The sequence below is a fragment of the Scyliorhinus torazame genome, chromosome 9 (assembly GCF_047496885.1).
Source record: "Scyliorhinus torazame isolate Kashiwa2021f chromosome 9, sScyTor2.1, whole genome shotgun sequence".
In the NCBI taxonomy this organism is placed as follows: Eukaryota; Metazoa; Chordata; class Chondrichthyes; order Carcharhiniformes; family Scyliorhinidae; genus Scyliorhinus; species Scyliorhinus torazame.
In genome coordinates, this window is record NC_092715.1 from 32,982,151 (window position 1) to 32,996,886 (window position 14,736).

The window sequence follows — 14,736 nt, forward strand, 5'->3', positions numbered from 1 at the left end:
GTTTATTACAGATGTTGTTGTACAACATCATGTATGCATGGCGACTAAAACGATAGAGCTGCCTTCCACATTGATTTATCGTTCGATATCCAATGCAGAAGCTGGTCTGCATGTAAAACAGCTTAGATTATAATGCTTTCACTCAGATACTGGTGCAGGTGGGCTGCTGGCCTGCAGTTTAAAAATGCCCCTAACTGGACTCTAGCCTGCCCAGCTTCTGATTTTAAAGAAACACTTCAAATCTTGCATAGGTGCAATGCTTCAACATGTTGTCTTCAACATCTCAAAGCCATTCGTACGGTTAATTACTTTTAGAGTGCACTTAGTAAACTCAGCTGGCACTTTGTGCCAACTGCATCATCCAAGCAGTGGCGGGAGAAATATTGGTTGGACACCTGGGAGAAATCTCTGCCTTTCTTTGAATAATGCAGTAAGGCCATTTAACATTCACCTGAATGGGCACTTGGGATCTGGTTTGATGCCTCTGTTTAATACCAGTTTTGATGGTTATCAAAAGCAGCCCTGTGCCAAAAGATTATTTCCATCCACAGGAATTGCAGTGTTAGCCCTGAATCAATGGAAGCTGGATAGGGCACTCCCCTTGTGGCCTATCTTTGACTAAACATTGACTTTATTTTTTTAAACTTCAGGATCCCTTAGCAGATTTTGCGTAATTTAAAGCTCAGCCAAGTTGGGAATGCATTCAGACTTTTAGACAACTGCTCAGTGTCATTGTACTTCAGTGTCTGAAACTAGAGGAATCTCTTTCCTTCCCGAAGTAACAGTTTCTGGTCTATAGTCACACAAAAGAACAAAGAACAAAGAAAAGTACATGATGTGGAGATGCCGGCGTTGGACTGGGGTGAGCACAGTAAGAAGTTTTACAACACCAGGTTAAAGTCCAACAGGTTTGTTTCGATGTCACTAGCTTTCGGAGCGCTGCTCCTTCATCAGGTGAATGAAGAGTTATGTTCCAGAAACATATATATAGACAGATTCAAAGATGCCAGACAATGCTTGGAATGTGACCATTAGCAGGTGATTAAATCTTTACAGATCCAGAGATGGGGTAACCCCAGGTTAAAGAGGTGTGAATTGTGTCAAGCCAGGACAGTTGGTAGGATTTCGCAGGCCAGATGGTGGGGGATGAATGTAATGCGACATGAATCCCAGGTCCCGGTTGAGGCCGCACTCGTGTGCGGAACTTGGCTATAAGCTTCTACTCGGCGATTTTGCGTTATCGCGTGTCCTGAAGGCCACCTTGGAAAATGCCCACCCGGAGATCAGAGGCTGAATGCCCTTGACTGCTGAAGTGTTCCCCGACTGGAAGGGAACATTGTGCGACAATCGCCAGGCAGGAATGTCCGTTCATTCGTTGGCGCAGCATCTGCATGGTCTCGCCAATGTACCACGCTTCGGGACATCCCTTCCTGCAGCGTATGAGGTAGACAACGTTGGCCGAGTCGCACAAGTATGTACCGCGTACCTGGTGGGTGGTGTTCTCACGTGTCATGGTGGTATCCATGTCATGTCGATGATCTGGCACGTCTTGCAGAGATTGTCATGGCAGGGTTGTGTGGTATCGTGGCCACTGTTCTGATGGCTGGGTAGAAACAGGCCCTTCAGCCCTCCAAGCCCGTGCCGACCATGCTGCCCGACTAAACTACAATCTTCTACACTTCCTGGGTCCGTATCCCTCTATTCCCATCCTATTCATGTATTTGTCAAGATGCCCCATAAATGTCACTCGTCCCTGCTTCCACCACCTCCTCCGGTAGCGACTTCCAGGCACCCACTACCCTCCATAAAAGGCTTTACTTGGTGACCTACAATGTTTATAATAAGCATACCTTACAAAGGTAAGACATTATTTCATTGAAACCAACAGTTCTTCTATTGTAGTGTCTGGCTTCCTGTAAAATTCCAGTGTTACAGTTTTTGTGCTTTTGCATCACACTGACATCCCCACTTCGTATTCCATGTAGTTGTCCAACTTCAAGCTCTTTTGCACTAAACTCACCACTTTTCCTTGGAAAGGAAAGAATAGACTGGACCTCCCTCCCTTTTCCATGATTGCACATTCACATTGTGTTGCATAAAGGCTGTGTCACTGAGAGAAAAACAATTTTCCTTGTAAATTTTTAGTCTTTTTTCAATAGCTTCTCTGAAATAATCATAGCATTTTCCCCTCTGTACTGAAATAAAAATATTGGCTTCCATTCACCCAAAAGCCTACATTTTCGAGTCACACTGCACACCTTCCTAATGATAAAAGCACTCTTCTTTCTGCCGTGTGTTAAAATCTCTGCCAGTTCTGAGCTGCGGTGATGATGCAAGGTTACTGTTAATCAACTATTTGTTGCTGAGGTAACCTAAAAGAATAATTTTTCATGTGGCTGAGCTGCAATACGGTACTTAATTACCATTTTAACCTGTTGCAAAACCCCAGGAATTGTGCACCAAATTGTCCTTCTCTTTTTTGTTTAAATTTAGAGTGCCCAATTCATTTTTTCTAATTAAGGGGCAATTTAGCATGGCCAATCCACCTAGCCTGCACATCTTTAGGTTGTGGGTGTGAAACCCTCGCAAACACGGAGAGAATGTGCAAACTCCACACGGAGAGTGACCCAGCAAATTGTCCTTCTAGTGTAAGAAGTTCTGTTAATCATCATCTAACTCTTCTCTCTCTCTCTCTCTCTCTCTCTCTCTCTCTCTCTCTCTTTCCCCCCCCCCCCCCCCCCCCCCCCCCCACACACACACACAGTTAACATGAGTGTTGTTTTTCCTAAGCGGCAGTGTTTGTGCGCATTCTGAAAGAATGACTCAGGGGAGATGCATGTATATTTTAAACACTTTGTGTATATGCAAACGAGAGGCTGTAATGCAAATAATGAATCATAAAATGTGTATTCAGAATAAATTATTTACAACCAGATTAAATGATAAAAGACAAAAGCATGCTATGTGTGTGCAGGCTAAAGTGGATAGGATCCCAAATGGCCACGGAGTCTCTCAGATCTGGCTGAATGATGATGTGAAGGAGCTCCAGACAAAAGCAGCTTTAAGTTGTTATTTCAGACTCCTAATCTCAAACACCAACAAGAGTAAAATGAATAGTAGAGTTACAGCTTTTAAAATTTTTGTTAAATGCCATCAGTAGTTCAACTTGCGTAAATTTTGTTGCACTTTACAGCGAATTGTTAAATGTGAATATTCAAAATGGTAACCACTTCTTTTTTGGTATCTATTGTGTTCTTGAATGTTTGTTTCAGAACTACATGCACAGTTCCCCTTATAGATTACATAGATGGTAATGACTTTACCATTGAACCGCAGCAAGGTGGGGATCAGGATGGTTTTGCCAGAGGGGCCTGGGATTGGAGCTTGCTGTGGAAACGTATACCATTAAACAGTCGTGAAAAGGCCAGAAGAAAGCATAAAACTGAGCCTTATCGGTAATCGCAGTTGAAATTTATTGTTTGTCAATATATATCTAAGCCCTATAATCTTTCTATTTTTCCCATGTATTCTGCTGCATCCTTCACCCTAATTCCAATAATATGTTGACGCATGGATCCTTGCTCCCACCCCTTCTGCCTCCACCAACGGTATTGCTGCAGAACCACATGTACTGTCCCACTCATAGATGCCATAAATGGAAATACTTACGACATATCACCACAAGGGGGTGGTGACGAAGATGGTTTTGCTAGAGGAGCATGGGACTGGAGCATGCTGTGGAAGCGAGTCCCTCTGTCCAAGCGGGAGAAGGAAAGGAGAAAACATAGAACTGAGCCATATTGGTAATCATTAGAACATTTAATAACTGCCACTTATAAAAATCTGCGCACTAATTCTAATGTCCATTTATGTTTTTGTTCCTGTTTTTATGTTAGATATTTCTTTTCTCTTTTACCTGAAAAACAACATTCAGAATGAACTGAAAAGACTGCACTCACAGAGATTGCCTATTCTTTCCCAACTTCAAACCCAAGATCCTTTTCCTTTATTTAACTTGCTTTTCAAAACTCTGAAATCATTTAAGCCGTGAAGTGCTTAATGGTAAGTAGGGATCGACCAATAGTTCTTTCTCAATTTCTGTGGCAACTGTGCCCAAAGTACAACAAACCAGAAGTTCCAGTTTAGCATATAATGCAATCATCAAGGTACAGCTCATGCTTGCACATCTGAGCTGGCGTTCATTGCAAAGGGAGTGTCCTAATCCCACACAATTGGCTGCAATCACTTTAATTTTTTCCAATTGTACAACTGGTGGAGATAATGCGGCATAGAATGTATTAAGTGATTTGAACATTTCTGTCAAAATGTGCAGATATGAATATCTTGCAAGACGGTGGGTTTCAGAAGAAAAAAGCTGTGGGATTTGTACTTTCCACTGAGAATAATTTTATCTCTGCATGTAAAGTTTACCATAGCATTACACCGGCGGGTACTTTTTCACACTCACCAGATCTTGGCATCTGGTGTGGCTTTAACTCCTCCTTTTATTACATGGGCATATGGGTGAGTGCATTTAAGTAAGTAAACAAACGGCTTCTATTATTTCTCCATTGCTAAAACCTGAGAAGAACACGGGTGGGAAAATTGGTTTGAATTACAGTAGTGTAAAATTACACAAAGCACTTGAGCTAGGGCAGCATTAACCCCTTCCTGAATCAATAAGAAGACATCAATTCCCACAACCAAACTTGTTCCCTCGTCTTAAAACGTGCCATGCAAAATTGGAGCTAATTCAAGGATGTTTACTTACCATGAAGCCAGCCATAATTTTTTATAACTTACATGTAACACCATTAAAATGCTGCCCTTGGGAATAAATGGAATGAGTTGGAAAACGGGAGGAGAAAAATTAACGGGCAAGATATTAGCTGTAATGTAATGAAATTAATCTAATTGTTTTGGGCAATGGTAAACATAGGGGCCTTCGAAATGAGGAATAGGAGTTAGAAACATAGAATTTACAGTGTAGAAGGAGGCCATTCGGCCCATCTGGTCTGCACCGGCTCTTGGAAAGTGTACCCTACCGAAGCCCACACCTCCACCCTATCCCCATAACCCAGTAACCCCACCCAACACTAAGGGCAATTTTGGACACTAAGGGCAATTTAGCATGGCCAATCCACCTAACCTGCACATCTTTGGACTGTGGGAGGAAACCGGAGCACCCGGAGAAAACCCACGCACACATGGGGAGAACGTGCAGACTCTGCACAGACTGCGACCCAAGCCGGGTATCTAACCTGGGACCCTGGAGCTGTGAAGCAATTGTGCTAACCACTATGCTACCCAAAGTTGCTATAGTGCTCTTGAAAAGGTGGCCTCATCTCAAAGTTTTGCAGATAATTTCACAATATGTTGGTGGATCACATGATGGATGATAGAGACAAGCTGGATGGTGGCGGGGGCTACTGTTGTAGTTGGATTGTTGGAAGGGTGAGTGGATAATTCACAAGTGCATTTCAAGGTTGATACATTATGCATTTAGGATACAAAATCAGCAGAGAAGTTATGGGAATAATGGGAAAATATTGACCCTAACCAATCAGGAAAGGCTCTGGAAGTCTTAGCAGTTTGATCCCTCAAGTCATCAAGCTACAGTTTCGCTACTGTCAAGAAAAATGCTTATATCAATGGAGTTCTAGATTGAAGGAAACCATTCTGCCGCTATGCAATGTGCTGTTAAGATTAGATCTTGAGTATTGTCAACGGTTCTTGAACCTTCATGACAGAAAGGATGTAAACAAAATGTGCAGAAAACAGCAATGATCGGGGACCACAGAATGAAATTTTTGAGGATCCATTAGCGAACTTGGGAGTTGGAGAGAAGAAGGTTGAGATGCAGGAATGTAGAGGTTGTGTCAGAACTATTTAATTTGGTTCTGTATAGCAGAAGAAAGGGACAAAAAAGGGGTGAATTTGGATATTGTGTAAGAAAGCATTACTTTATTGAGGGTGGATAGTTTTTGGGTTAGACAATCCAGGGCGGTTGTGGCGCTGAGATTTTCTCAAACGCCAAAGTGAACCGCTATCTTCCAAGGGAAATGTATAGACAGCGCAAAAAGCAGCCTGATTCTGACTTCGGAATTTTCTGTGTGGGCTACCATAACTTTGGCTCCCATTTTTATGGCAATCTTGAACCAACCACAAATTAATGATGGCCCTATTTTTGTGAGCTTGCTGTCTCCAATTTCTTTGATTGTATTATTTAATGTGTCAGAGCAAATACAGATCGGTGCAGGTCACCGTATGGAAATGTTTTTGGCGATGTGTTCAGCATTAAATATTGGTCGATCCTTACAAAGCAATGTTATGTGTGATCCTACCTGATTTATCCCGATTTGCAGGGAATAAGATGCATTACTGATTTTTGTGGAAAAATAAACAATTGATTAAAATAATCTTAATTACGAATAGCATCGAACAAATGCCTTTAATAGCCAGTCGCTCTTCAGACTTCAAATTTTACGTTGAGTAAGACAAATTAAGGGGAGCCGGACTAGCAATCCAAAGGTCCAGTCTAATCGCTGTGGACTTGGGTTCAGATGCCACCACACCAACTGATGGAAATTAATTCAATTCATTAACCTACAATATAAAGTTAGTCTCGGTAATGGTGACCATGACAACTATCATCGATTATCAGAAAAACTCATCTCGTTCACTGATGCCCATTTGGCATGGATAGAGACTTGACTAATGGGCAGGAAACAGTGAGTTGGGGTAAGGGGGTTGTTTTCATTTCGGTGATCTGTAATCAGTGGGGTTCCACAGAGAGCAGTGCTGGGACCGCAACTGTTTACAATGGGCGAGATTTACAAGCCACAACCCACCGGAATCGGAACCCGACGCGGCCGGTAGATCCTGGGATTCCCAACGGTTGTTACGCCTTGTGAGATCTGAGATGTCACGATCTGGATCCCGCCCACAATGGGTGGGGTGCAGACTCACATAGTTTTTCCTTTTTATAAAATAAATTGAGAGTACCCAATTCATTTTTTCCAATTAAGGGGCAATTTAGCGTCGCCAATCCGCCTACCCTGCACATCTTTGGGCTGTGGGGGCGAAACCCACGCAAACACGGGGAGAATATGCAAACTCCACACGGACAGTGACCCCGAGTCGGGATCGAACCTGGGACCTCGGTGCCGTGAGACAGCAGTGCTAACCCACTGTGACACCGTGCTGCCCTCAGGCTCACATAGTTAAGTGAGTTTAGAAACTCACTTAACCATGTTGACGCCGGATTGAACGACCACCAGAGATCTACCTGGGTGCCACTTTGGCACTGCCAGGATGCCCATGTGGTACTGCCAGGCTGGAAGGGACATTATGGGTTTGCCAGGCTGGCAGGGACCGTACAGGATGCCAGGCAGGCAGTGCCAAGGTGCCAGGCTGGCATTTTGCCTACATCCGGGATAATGCCCAGGGGTGCCCTGCCCATGTGAGATGGGTGAGGGGGGGCCCCAAGGACCTTCTTATAGGTGTGTTGGGGGGGTCTGGGGGTCTTGTCAGAGGGCCGGGAAATCGGACGCCATTTTTCTCTTCCTGCACTGAGGAGCTCTGGATTTTTTTTATTAAATTGCGCCCAAAATCTATGAATGACTTGGCGGAACGAAATTGATGTACTCCTCCATCAAGTTTGCAGACGACACAAAAATAGGTGGAAAAGCAAGTTGCAAGAGGGAGCCAAACAGTTTGCAAAGATATTTGATAGGTTAAGAAAGGAAAAGTTGGCAATTGAACATAATATGGGAAAATGTGAAGTTGTTCATTTTGGAAGGGAGAACAAAGGAGCAGAATATTATTTAAATGGAGACGAACTGCAGAAAGTTGCAACACAAAGAGACTTGGGGTACTTGTGCAAGAAACACAGATATCTAGCACGCAGGTAATAACAAAGAACAAAGAAATGTACAGCACAGGGACAGGACCTTCGGCCCTCCAAGCCCGTGCCGACCATGCTGCCCGACTAAACTACAATCTTCTACACTTCCTCGGTCCATATCCCTCTATTCCCATCCTATTCATGTATTTGTCAAGATGCCCCTTAAATGTCACTATCGTCCCTGCTTCCCCCACCTCCTCCGGCAGCCAGTTCCAGGCACCCACTACCCTCTGTGTAAAAAAAACTTGCCTCGTACTTCTACTCTAAATCTTGCCCCTCTCACCTTAAACCTATGCCCCCGAGTAATTGACCCCTCTACCCCGGGAAAAAGCCTCTGACTATCCACTCTGTCTATGCCCCTCTTAATTTTGTAGACCTCTATCAGGTCGCCCCTCAACCTCCTTCGTTCCAGTGAGAACAAACCGAGTTTATTCAACCGTTCCTCATAGCTAATGCTCTCCATACCAGGCAACATTCTGGTAAATCTCTTCTGCACCCTCTCTAAAGCCTCCACATCCTTCTGGTAGTGTGGCAACCAGAATTGAGCACTATACTCCAAGTGTGGCCTAACTAAGGTTCTATACAGCTGCAACAAGACTTGCCAATTCTTATACCCAATGCCCCGGCTAATGAAGGCAAGCATAATCAGGAAGGCATAGAATTTATAGTGCAGAAGGAGGCCATTTCTCCCATTTGAGTCTGCACCAGCCCTTGGAAAGAGCACCCACCTTAAGCCCAAGCCTCCACCCTATCCCCATAACCCAGTGATCCGACCTAACCTTTGGACACTAAGGGGCTATTTAGCCTGGCCAATCCACCTAACCTGCACATTTTTGGACTGTGGGAGGAAACCGGAGCACCCGGAGGAAACCGATAGGGAGAAAGTGCAAACAGGCAGCCATCCGAGGCCAGAATTGAAACCGGGTCCTTGGAGCTGTGAGGCAGCAGTGCTGACCATTCTGCCACCCTTATTTCAAGCATAGGAGTAGGGAAATCTTAATGCAACTGTACAAGGTACTGGGTGAGACCACATCTGGAGTACAGTGAGCAGTTTTGGTCCCCTTATTTAAACAAAGATATTATTTCATTGGAGGTGGTTCAGAGAAGGTTCACTAGGGTGATCCCTGGTATGGAGGGCTTGCCTTATGAGCTAACGTTAAACAGGTTGGGACTCTACTCATTGGAATGTAGAAGAATGAGAAGTTTTGTTATTGAAACATGGAGGATTCTTAAGGGTGGTGGCAAGGTAAATGCTGAGAGGATGTTTCTCCTCATGAGAGACTCTAGGACCAGAGGTCATAGCCTCAGAATAAAGGCATGCCAATTTGAGACCAAGATAAGGAGGACTTTCTTCTCTCTGAGGGTTGTGGGTCTTTGGAACTCCTCGCCACAGCGAGCTGTGGGGGCCGAGTTCTTGTGTATATTTAAGGCTGAGATAGTTATATTCTTGCTCAGTAAGAGAATCAAGGGTTGTGGGGAAAGGAAAGTGGACGTGAGGAATGTTGGATCAGCCAAGATCCTATTGAATGGTAGAGCAGGCTTGAGGGGCTTAATGGCCTACTCTTGTTCCTATTTCTTATCGTCTTAGGGAAGGAAATCTGCCATCCTTTCATGGTCTGGTCTACTTGTAACTCCAGGCCTACAACAATAAAAACATAAGAAAAAGAAATAGAAGCAGGAGTAGACCACAAGGACCACTAAGCCTGCTCCGCTATTCAATACGATCATGGCTGATCTTGGTCTTCAACTCCATTTTCTTGCCCTCTCCTCATTATTACTTAATTCTATGAGAAATCAAAAATCTCCCTATTCCAGCCTTGTATGTATTCTGTAATGGAGCATCCACAACCTTCTGGAGTAGAGAATTCCAAAGACTGAACCCTTTGAATTAAGTAAATTTTTCTTCTCTCAGTCCTAAATGATTGGCCACTTATCCCGAGGATGTGGCCCCATGCTTTAGATTCGCCAACCTGCAGAAACTCTTTAAACGTCCTATCAAATTCCATTAGAAGTTTGTAGGTTTTAATGAGATTGCCTCTCATCCTTCTAAGCTCCAGAGAATCAAAGTCCAATTTACTCTGCTGCATCATAACACAGCTCCCTCATCCCAGGGACCAGTTGAATAAAACTTTGTTGTATTGCATCCAGTGCAAGTATATTCTTTCTTAAATGTGGAGACCAGAACTGCATACACTGTTCCAGGTACAGTCTCACAAAATCCTTAGTTGTACAAGACTTCTTTATTCTTGTACTCCATTCTTTGTGCAATAAAGGACATCATGCCAATGTGGTTGACTCTTAGCAAGTCACTCAGTTCAAGGGCAATTAGGGACAGGCAGTGAATGCTGGCCTTGCTAGCAATGCCCACATCCCATGACAGAATTTGAAAAATCACTCACTTCTGAAATGAAAAAAAATGAAAATCGCTTATTGTCACAAGTGGGCTTCAAATGAAGTTACTGTGAAAAGCCCCTAGTCTCCACATTCCGGCACCTGTTCGGGGAGGCTGGTATGGGAATTGAACCGTGCTCCTGGCCTGCCTTTGTCTGCTTGCAAAGCCAGCGATTTAGCCCTGTGCTAAACCAGCCCCTCAGCCTTTCCATTATAGCAGCTACATTGTAAAGAATTTTCCAAAACAAAAATCTGAACGAGCTGAAATTTCCCTCTGGTAGTAGTGACTGGTCGTAATATACGCTGGTTAATATCTTCATCAAAGAGGGATTTCTTTTGAATGCACTAATGCATTTGTTGCTAATGTGGTACAATACTGTGTCAACTCACAAATGATTTCAGGATTCTCCTTGCGTCATTGGAAAGGCCTAATATTTGAATGTCAAAGTATGTGAACATGTACAGCTAAATGCAAGGTGCTGACGTTCAGTTTTTATTGGAATTTTCTAGTGTGAAAAACGACTAAACTGGGCAAAAAAAGAGATGTCCCGTAAATTTAGTTCTTTCAAATAACTGTAATGCATCTTATAATCTGCACAATGTGGTAGACAAAAAAAGATATACACCTTTCTAGCTCCTTGACATTACGTGAGTGCAGCAACCTTTAACCTGATTCTGCCTTTCTAATATCCTTAGATGTTCACTGCGCTGTCTTCGTGTCAGATTTGAGATTCTCTTCCACTCTCCCTCTCCTTGAAAAACCTAAGTTGAGTCTGTGGTTCTACTTTCCTTGCTCTGATCATTTTGGACCCACCTTCCCTGAACATACTATGGTGTTCTGCAGATCTGACCAAATGAAAAGCTGTGACCATGCATGGGGTTCTGCTGCTAAGTGTTTCCATGTTTTGAGGTGCATTCCTGAATGTGATTCTTTCCTCTTTTCAAAAGAAAGCACTTCCACAAGGCTTTTTCATTTCTGATTTTTTTTTTCTCTCCTGCTTTTAAGTGAGCTTTGCATGAGCATAGCTAATCTGTGTTAGTACTGGAAATAAGCTGGGTGTTGCATACTCATAGTTTGTAAATTATGTTTATTGCACTTCATTTTACAGCATTTTTCCTTTACATCATGTTATTTTAATAAAAGTAGCTACAGGTTAAATTTAATATTTGTTTTAGAATGTGAAACCTCTGATTTTGCAAGTGTTGCAACGTGGGCTGCACGTTGCCTGCTTTAAACTCAAGTCAGTAAAAGGGACCAGTTAAGTTCATCGTCGGCACAGCAAATAATACAATAGTATATTTGCTGTAAAACATTTCTAATTCCTCCAATTTCAAAAGTGCTTGCACCGGGTGGAATATTTGTTTTTAATTTTGATTTGCAGTGATAAAAGAAATTTATAGTCCTAAATCGACAGGGCAAGTTCTGGAGCTGCTGGGGGTCCATAAAATATTTGAAAGAAGAACCGAAAATGCTGTTAAAACTCAGCAGGCCTGGCAGCATCTGTGGAGAGAGAATCAGAGTTAATGTTTCGAGTCCCTGTGACTTTTCTTTGCAAGATAGTTACCTGGATTATCACTTCCTTTAAAGTTGAACAAGAGATGAAAAAGCATGTTCTTGTCGCCTGCTTTTCTTTTACAATTGGATGAAATGGTTGAAGTCAAGTCATGCAGCAGAGGTGAAATCTGTTCTGAACCCTTTAATGAAAAGGATCAGACTTGTTCTTCAGTATCAATTAAAAGCAAAGTAGACCACAAACTTGGTTCAGATTAGATTGTTAAACGCAAAAAAACTTAACTGTAAGAAGAGAAATTTGGAGGTATCACAGCAGCTGATAGTTAAACGGTGTTAAAACAAAGCAAGGAATATTTGAAGTTTATATACAGTGCTCTGGGGGAGAAAGTACTAAAGTGAAGGGGATAGATAGAGGTTTGAATAATCAGAAGTAGGAGTGCAGATGTAGAACATGACAACTGAAGACCAATGCAAACAGGTCCAGGCTTGCAGTTGTAAACTAGTCACCATACAAAACAAAGCAAGAGACTTGCCTGTTCTCAAATCAGCAGGATGTGGTTCCACTACATGTATAATCTTCCGATCTAATAAGCCACGTATTGTTCAATTGGCGCTGAGGTAGTTTGAGGGGTCAAAGGGCAAGATAAAGGCAAAGTGAATTCTTCCTGTTGAAATGTAACACAGGTTCTGAGTTAAACATTTGCATTACTTTGCTTGCTTACTTTTAAACAGTTGTGTTGAAGTTATATTTCCCAGTAATGGAGGTGTAATGCTATTAAATAAAAAGCAAAAAAATGCATATGCCCTATACTAACTGGAACAAGAACAGAAAATGCTGGAGGGTCTCAGCAAGGGTTACATTTGAAGCAATAACTTGCTTGATTTTCCCACAGATGCCGAGTTTCCAGCATTTCCCATTTTCTTGTTTTTAAGTTGTATTAGCTTTTCAGTGTCTTTTATTTCAGTGTCTTTTATGTAAGATCTTCTCAAATATTAAACCTTTTTATAAATTTTATTCTCCTTGTGATAAATATTGCTACGGTGGAAATATGAGGTGCTACTGCTGCCTCATGGCGCCGAGGACCCGGGTTCGATTCCGGCCCCCGGTCACTGTCCATGTGGAGTTTGTACATTCTCCCCGTGTCTGCATGGGTCTCACCCCCACAACCCAAAAGGTTGTGCAGTGTAGGTGGATTGGCCACGCTAAATTGCCCCTTAATTGGAAAAAAAATGAATTGGGTACTCTAAATGTATATTTTTTTAAAGTGATAACAAGTTATGTGAATGTTGTTGCATTATGCACTTAATGATGGTTCCTAACTTTCAAACCAGCTAGCACTTCTAGATCAACAATTTGCAGTATTTTAATTTGGGAAATTGAGCTGAAATTGGCATTGTCATTAAAAAGGGCACTGGTGGACAGCACGGTGGCACAGTTGTTAGCATTGCTGCCTCACGGCGCCGAGGTCCCAGGTTCGATCCCGGCCCTGGGTCACTGTCCGTGTGGAGTTTGCACATTCTCCCAGTGTTTGTGTGGGTTTTGCCCCCACAACCCAAAAATGTGTAGGGTAAGTGGATTGGCCACGCTAAATTGCACCTTAATTGGGGGGGGGGAAATGAATTGGGTACTCTAAATTAATTTTTTCAAAAAGGGCACTGGAACTTTAAGTTAGTTTTATATGAAATTAATTTGTAAAGCATGCAATTCTGAAAAGGTTAGGCGCAGAAAGAATACCAAAACTGCTGGAAACCTCTAATTTGCTATCTATTTGTCCAATGATGACTTTCCCAGGTCTCCAGCCATGGCTGGGGGTTTGTTCGCTATTGAACGAGATTACTTCTTTGAACTTGGGCTGTATGATCCTGGCCTTCAAATCTGGGGAGGTGAAAACTTCGAGATATCTTATAAGGTAATGTACAAAGAAATGCAATCAAGTATGAGGTATTGTTCTTAAATCAATAATCCAATTACTCTTTTTTTTTAATGTATTGTCACTGGAATATCATTGGCTCTTCAATGTTAGCACAAACTACTTACGTCAGAAAATGACAGAGCATGACAACAACACAATTTTGTATTAGTGCACTTTTGTTATTGAATGTCTATCAATGTATGAAAGATTTTATTTGTAGAGATTGCAGTTCTAATCTGAAAATATCATCCGGGCAATTGACCTTTTTAAGCTTTACAATTATATAATTGTTGCAAAAAGGTTTTTATTCTACGCAACAAACCTTTTTGTTTCTCTTGTTCTCTGTCTCTCTCTCTAGATATGGCAGTGCGGAGGAAAGTTGCTCTTTGTACCTTGCTCTCGCGTAGGGCATATTTATCGTCTGCACGGGTGGGCAGGGAATCCACCACCTGCTCATGTTGGGTCATCTCCCACTTTAAAGGTACTAATCCATCCAATCACCCAACTTTAAGAATTTATCAAAATTACTTCCATAATTATTACATGGAAATGTGATGATCTCTGTTTGCAATGTGACAAGGGTCTCACTAATTGAGTTTTTTCTTCAAATTCCATTATGTGCATGCATCTTGCAGATGTATATTAGAGCATTTTTAGGTATGTTTTATAAATGTAGAAATTATGGGCGGGATTCTCCGTAACTCGACCAAAATAGGGATTGCCGATCGGGCAGAGAATGGCTTCAATGTCACAATCGGGCCAGACGCCGGTTTGACACCGGTTGGCAATGCTCCGCCCCCTCCACATTGGCACAGTCGCAGCGTGTTGCCGCGCCATCAGCCAGCCCACCCACGATGCTCCGCCCACCCAATGGGCCGTGTTCCCGACGGCGCGGACCACATGTGGTCCCTGCGGTCGGGAACCTGGTGTGCTGGCTGCGAACAGGCACACTCAGACGGGATCCATGCCACTGGCAGGTGCCTTCTGCTATGGATGGGGGGGGAGTGATGGGG

At 42.8% G+C, this 14,736-nt stretch overlaps 1 protein-coding gene across 3 annotated transcripts in view; it reads left to right on the forward strand.

The window, feature by feature from the left end:
- Positions 1-14,736, forward strand: part of galnt7 (UDP-N-acetyl-alpha-D-galactosamine: polypeptide N-acetylgalactosaminyltransferase 7) — a 186,613-nt gene that overhangs the window by 145,122 nt on the left and 26,755 nt on the right. The window contains exons 6-9 of one of the 3 annotated variants that reach the window (XM_072515757.1): positions 3,273-3,455; positions 3,621-3,803; positions 13,603-13,720; positions 14,082-14,204. In XM_072515757.1, coding sequence (XP_072371858.1) covers positions 3,273-3,455; positions 3,621-3,803; positions 13,603-13,720; positions 14,082-14,204 — 607 coding nt within the window. The remainder of the gene's footprint in view (positions 1-3,272; positions 3,456-3,620; positions 3,804-13,602; positions 13,721-14,081; positions 14,205-14,736) is intronic. The other 2 variants (XM_072515759.1, XM_072515758.1) reach the window with 2 other exon arrangements.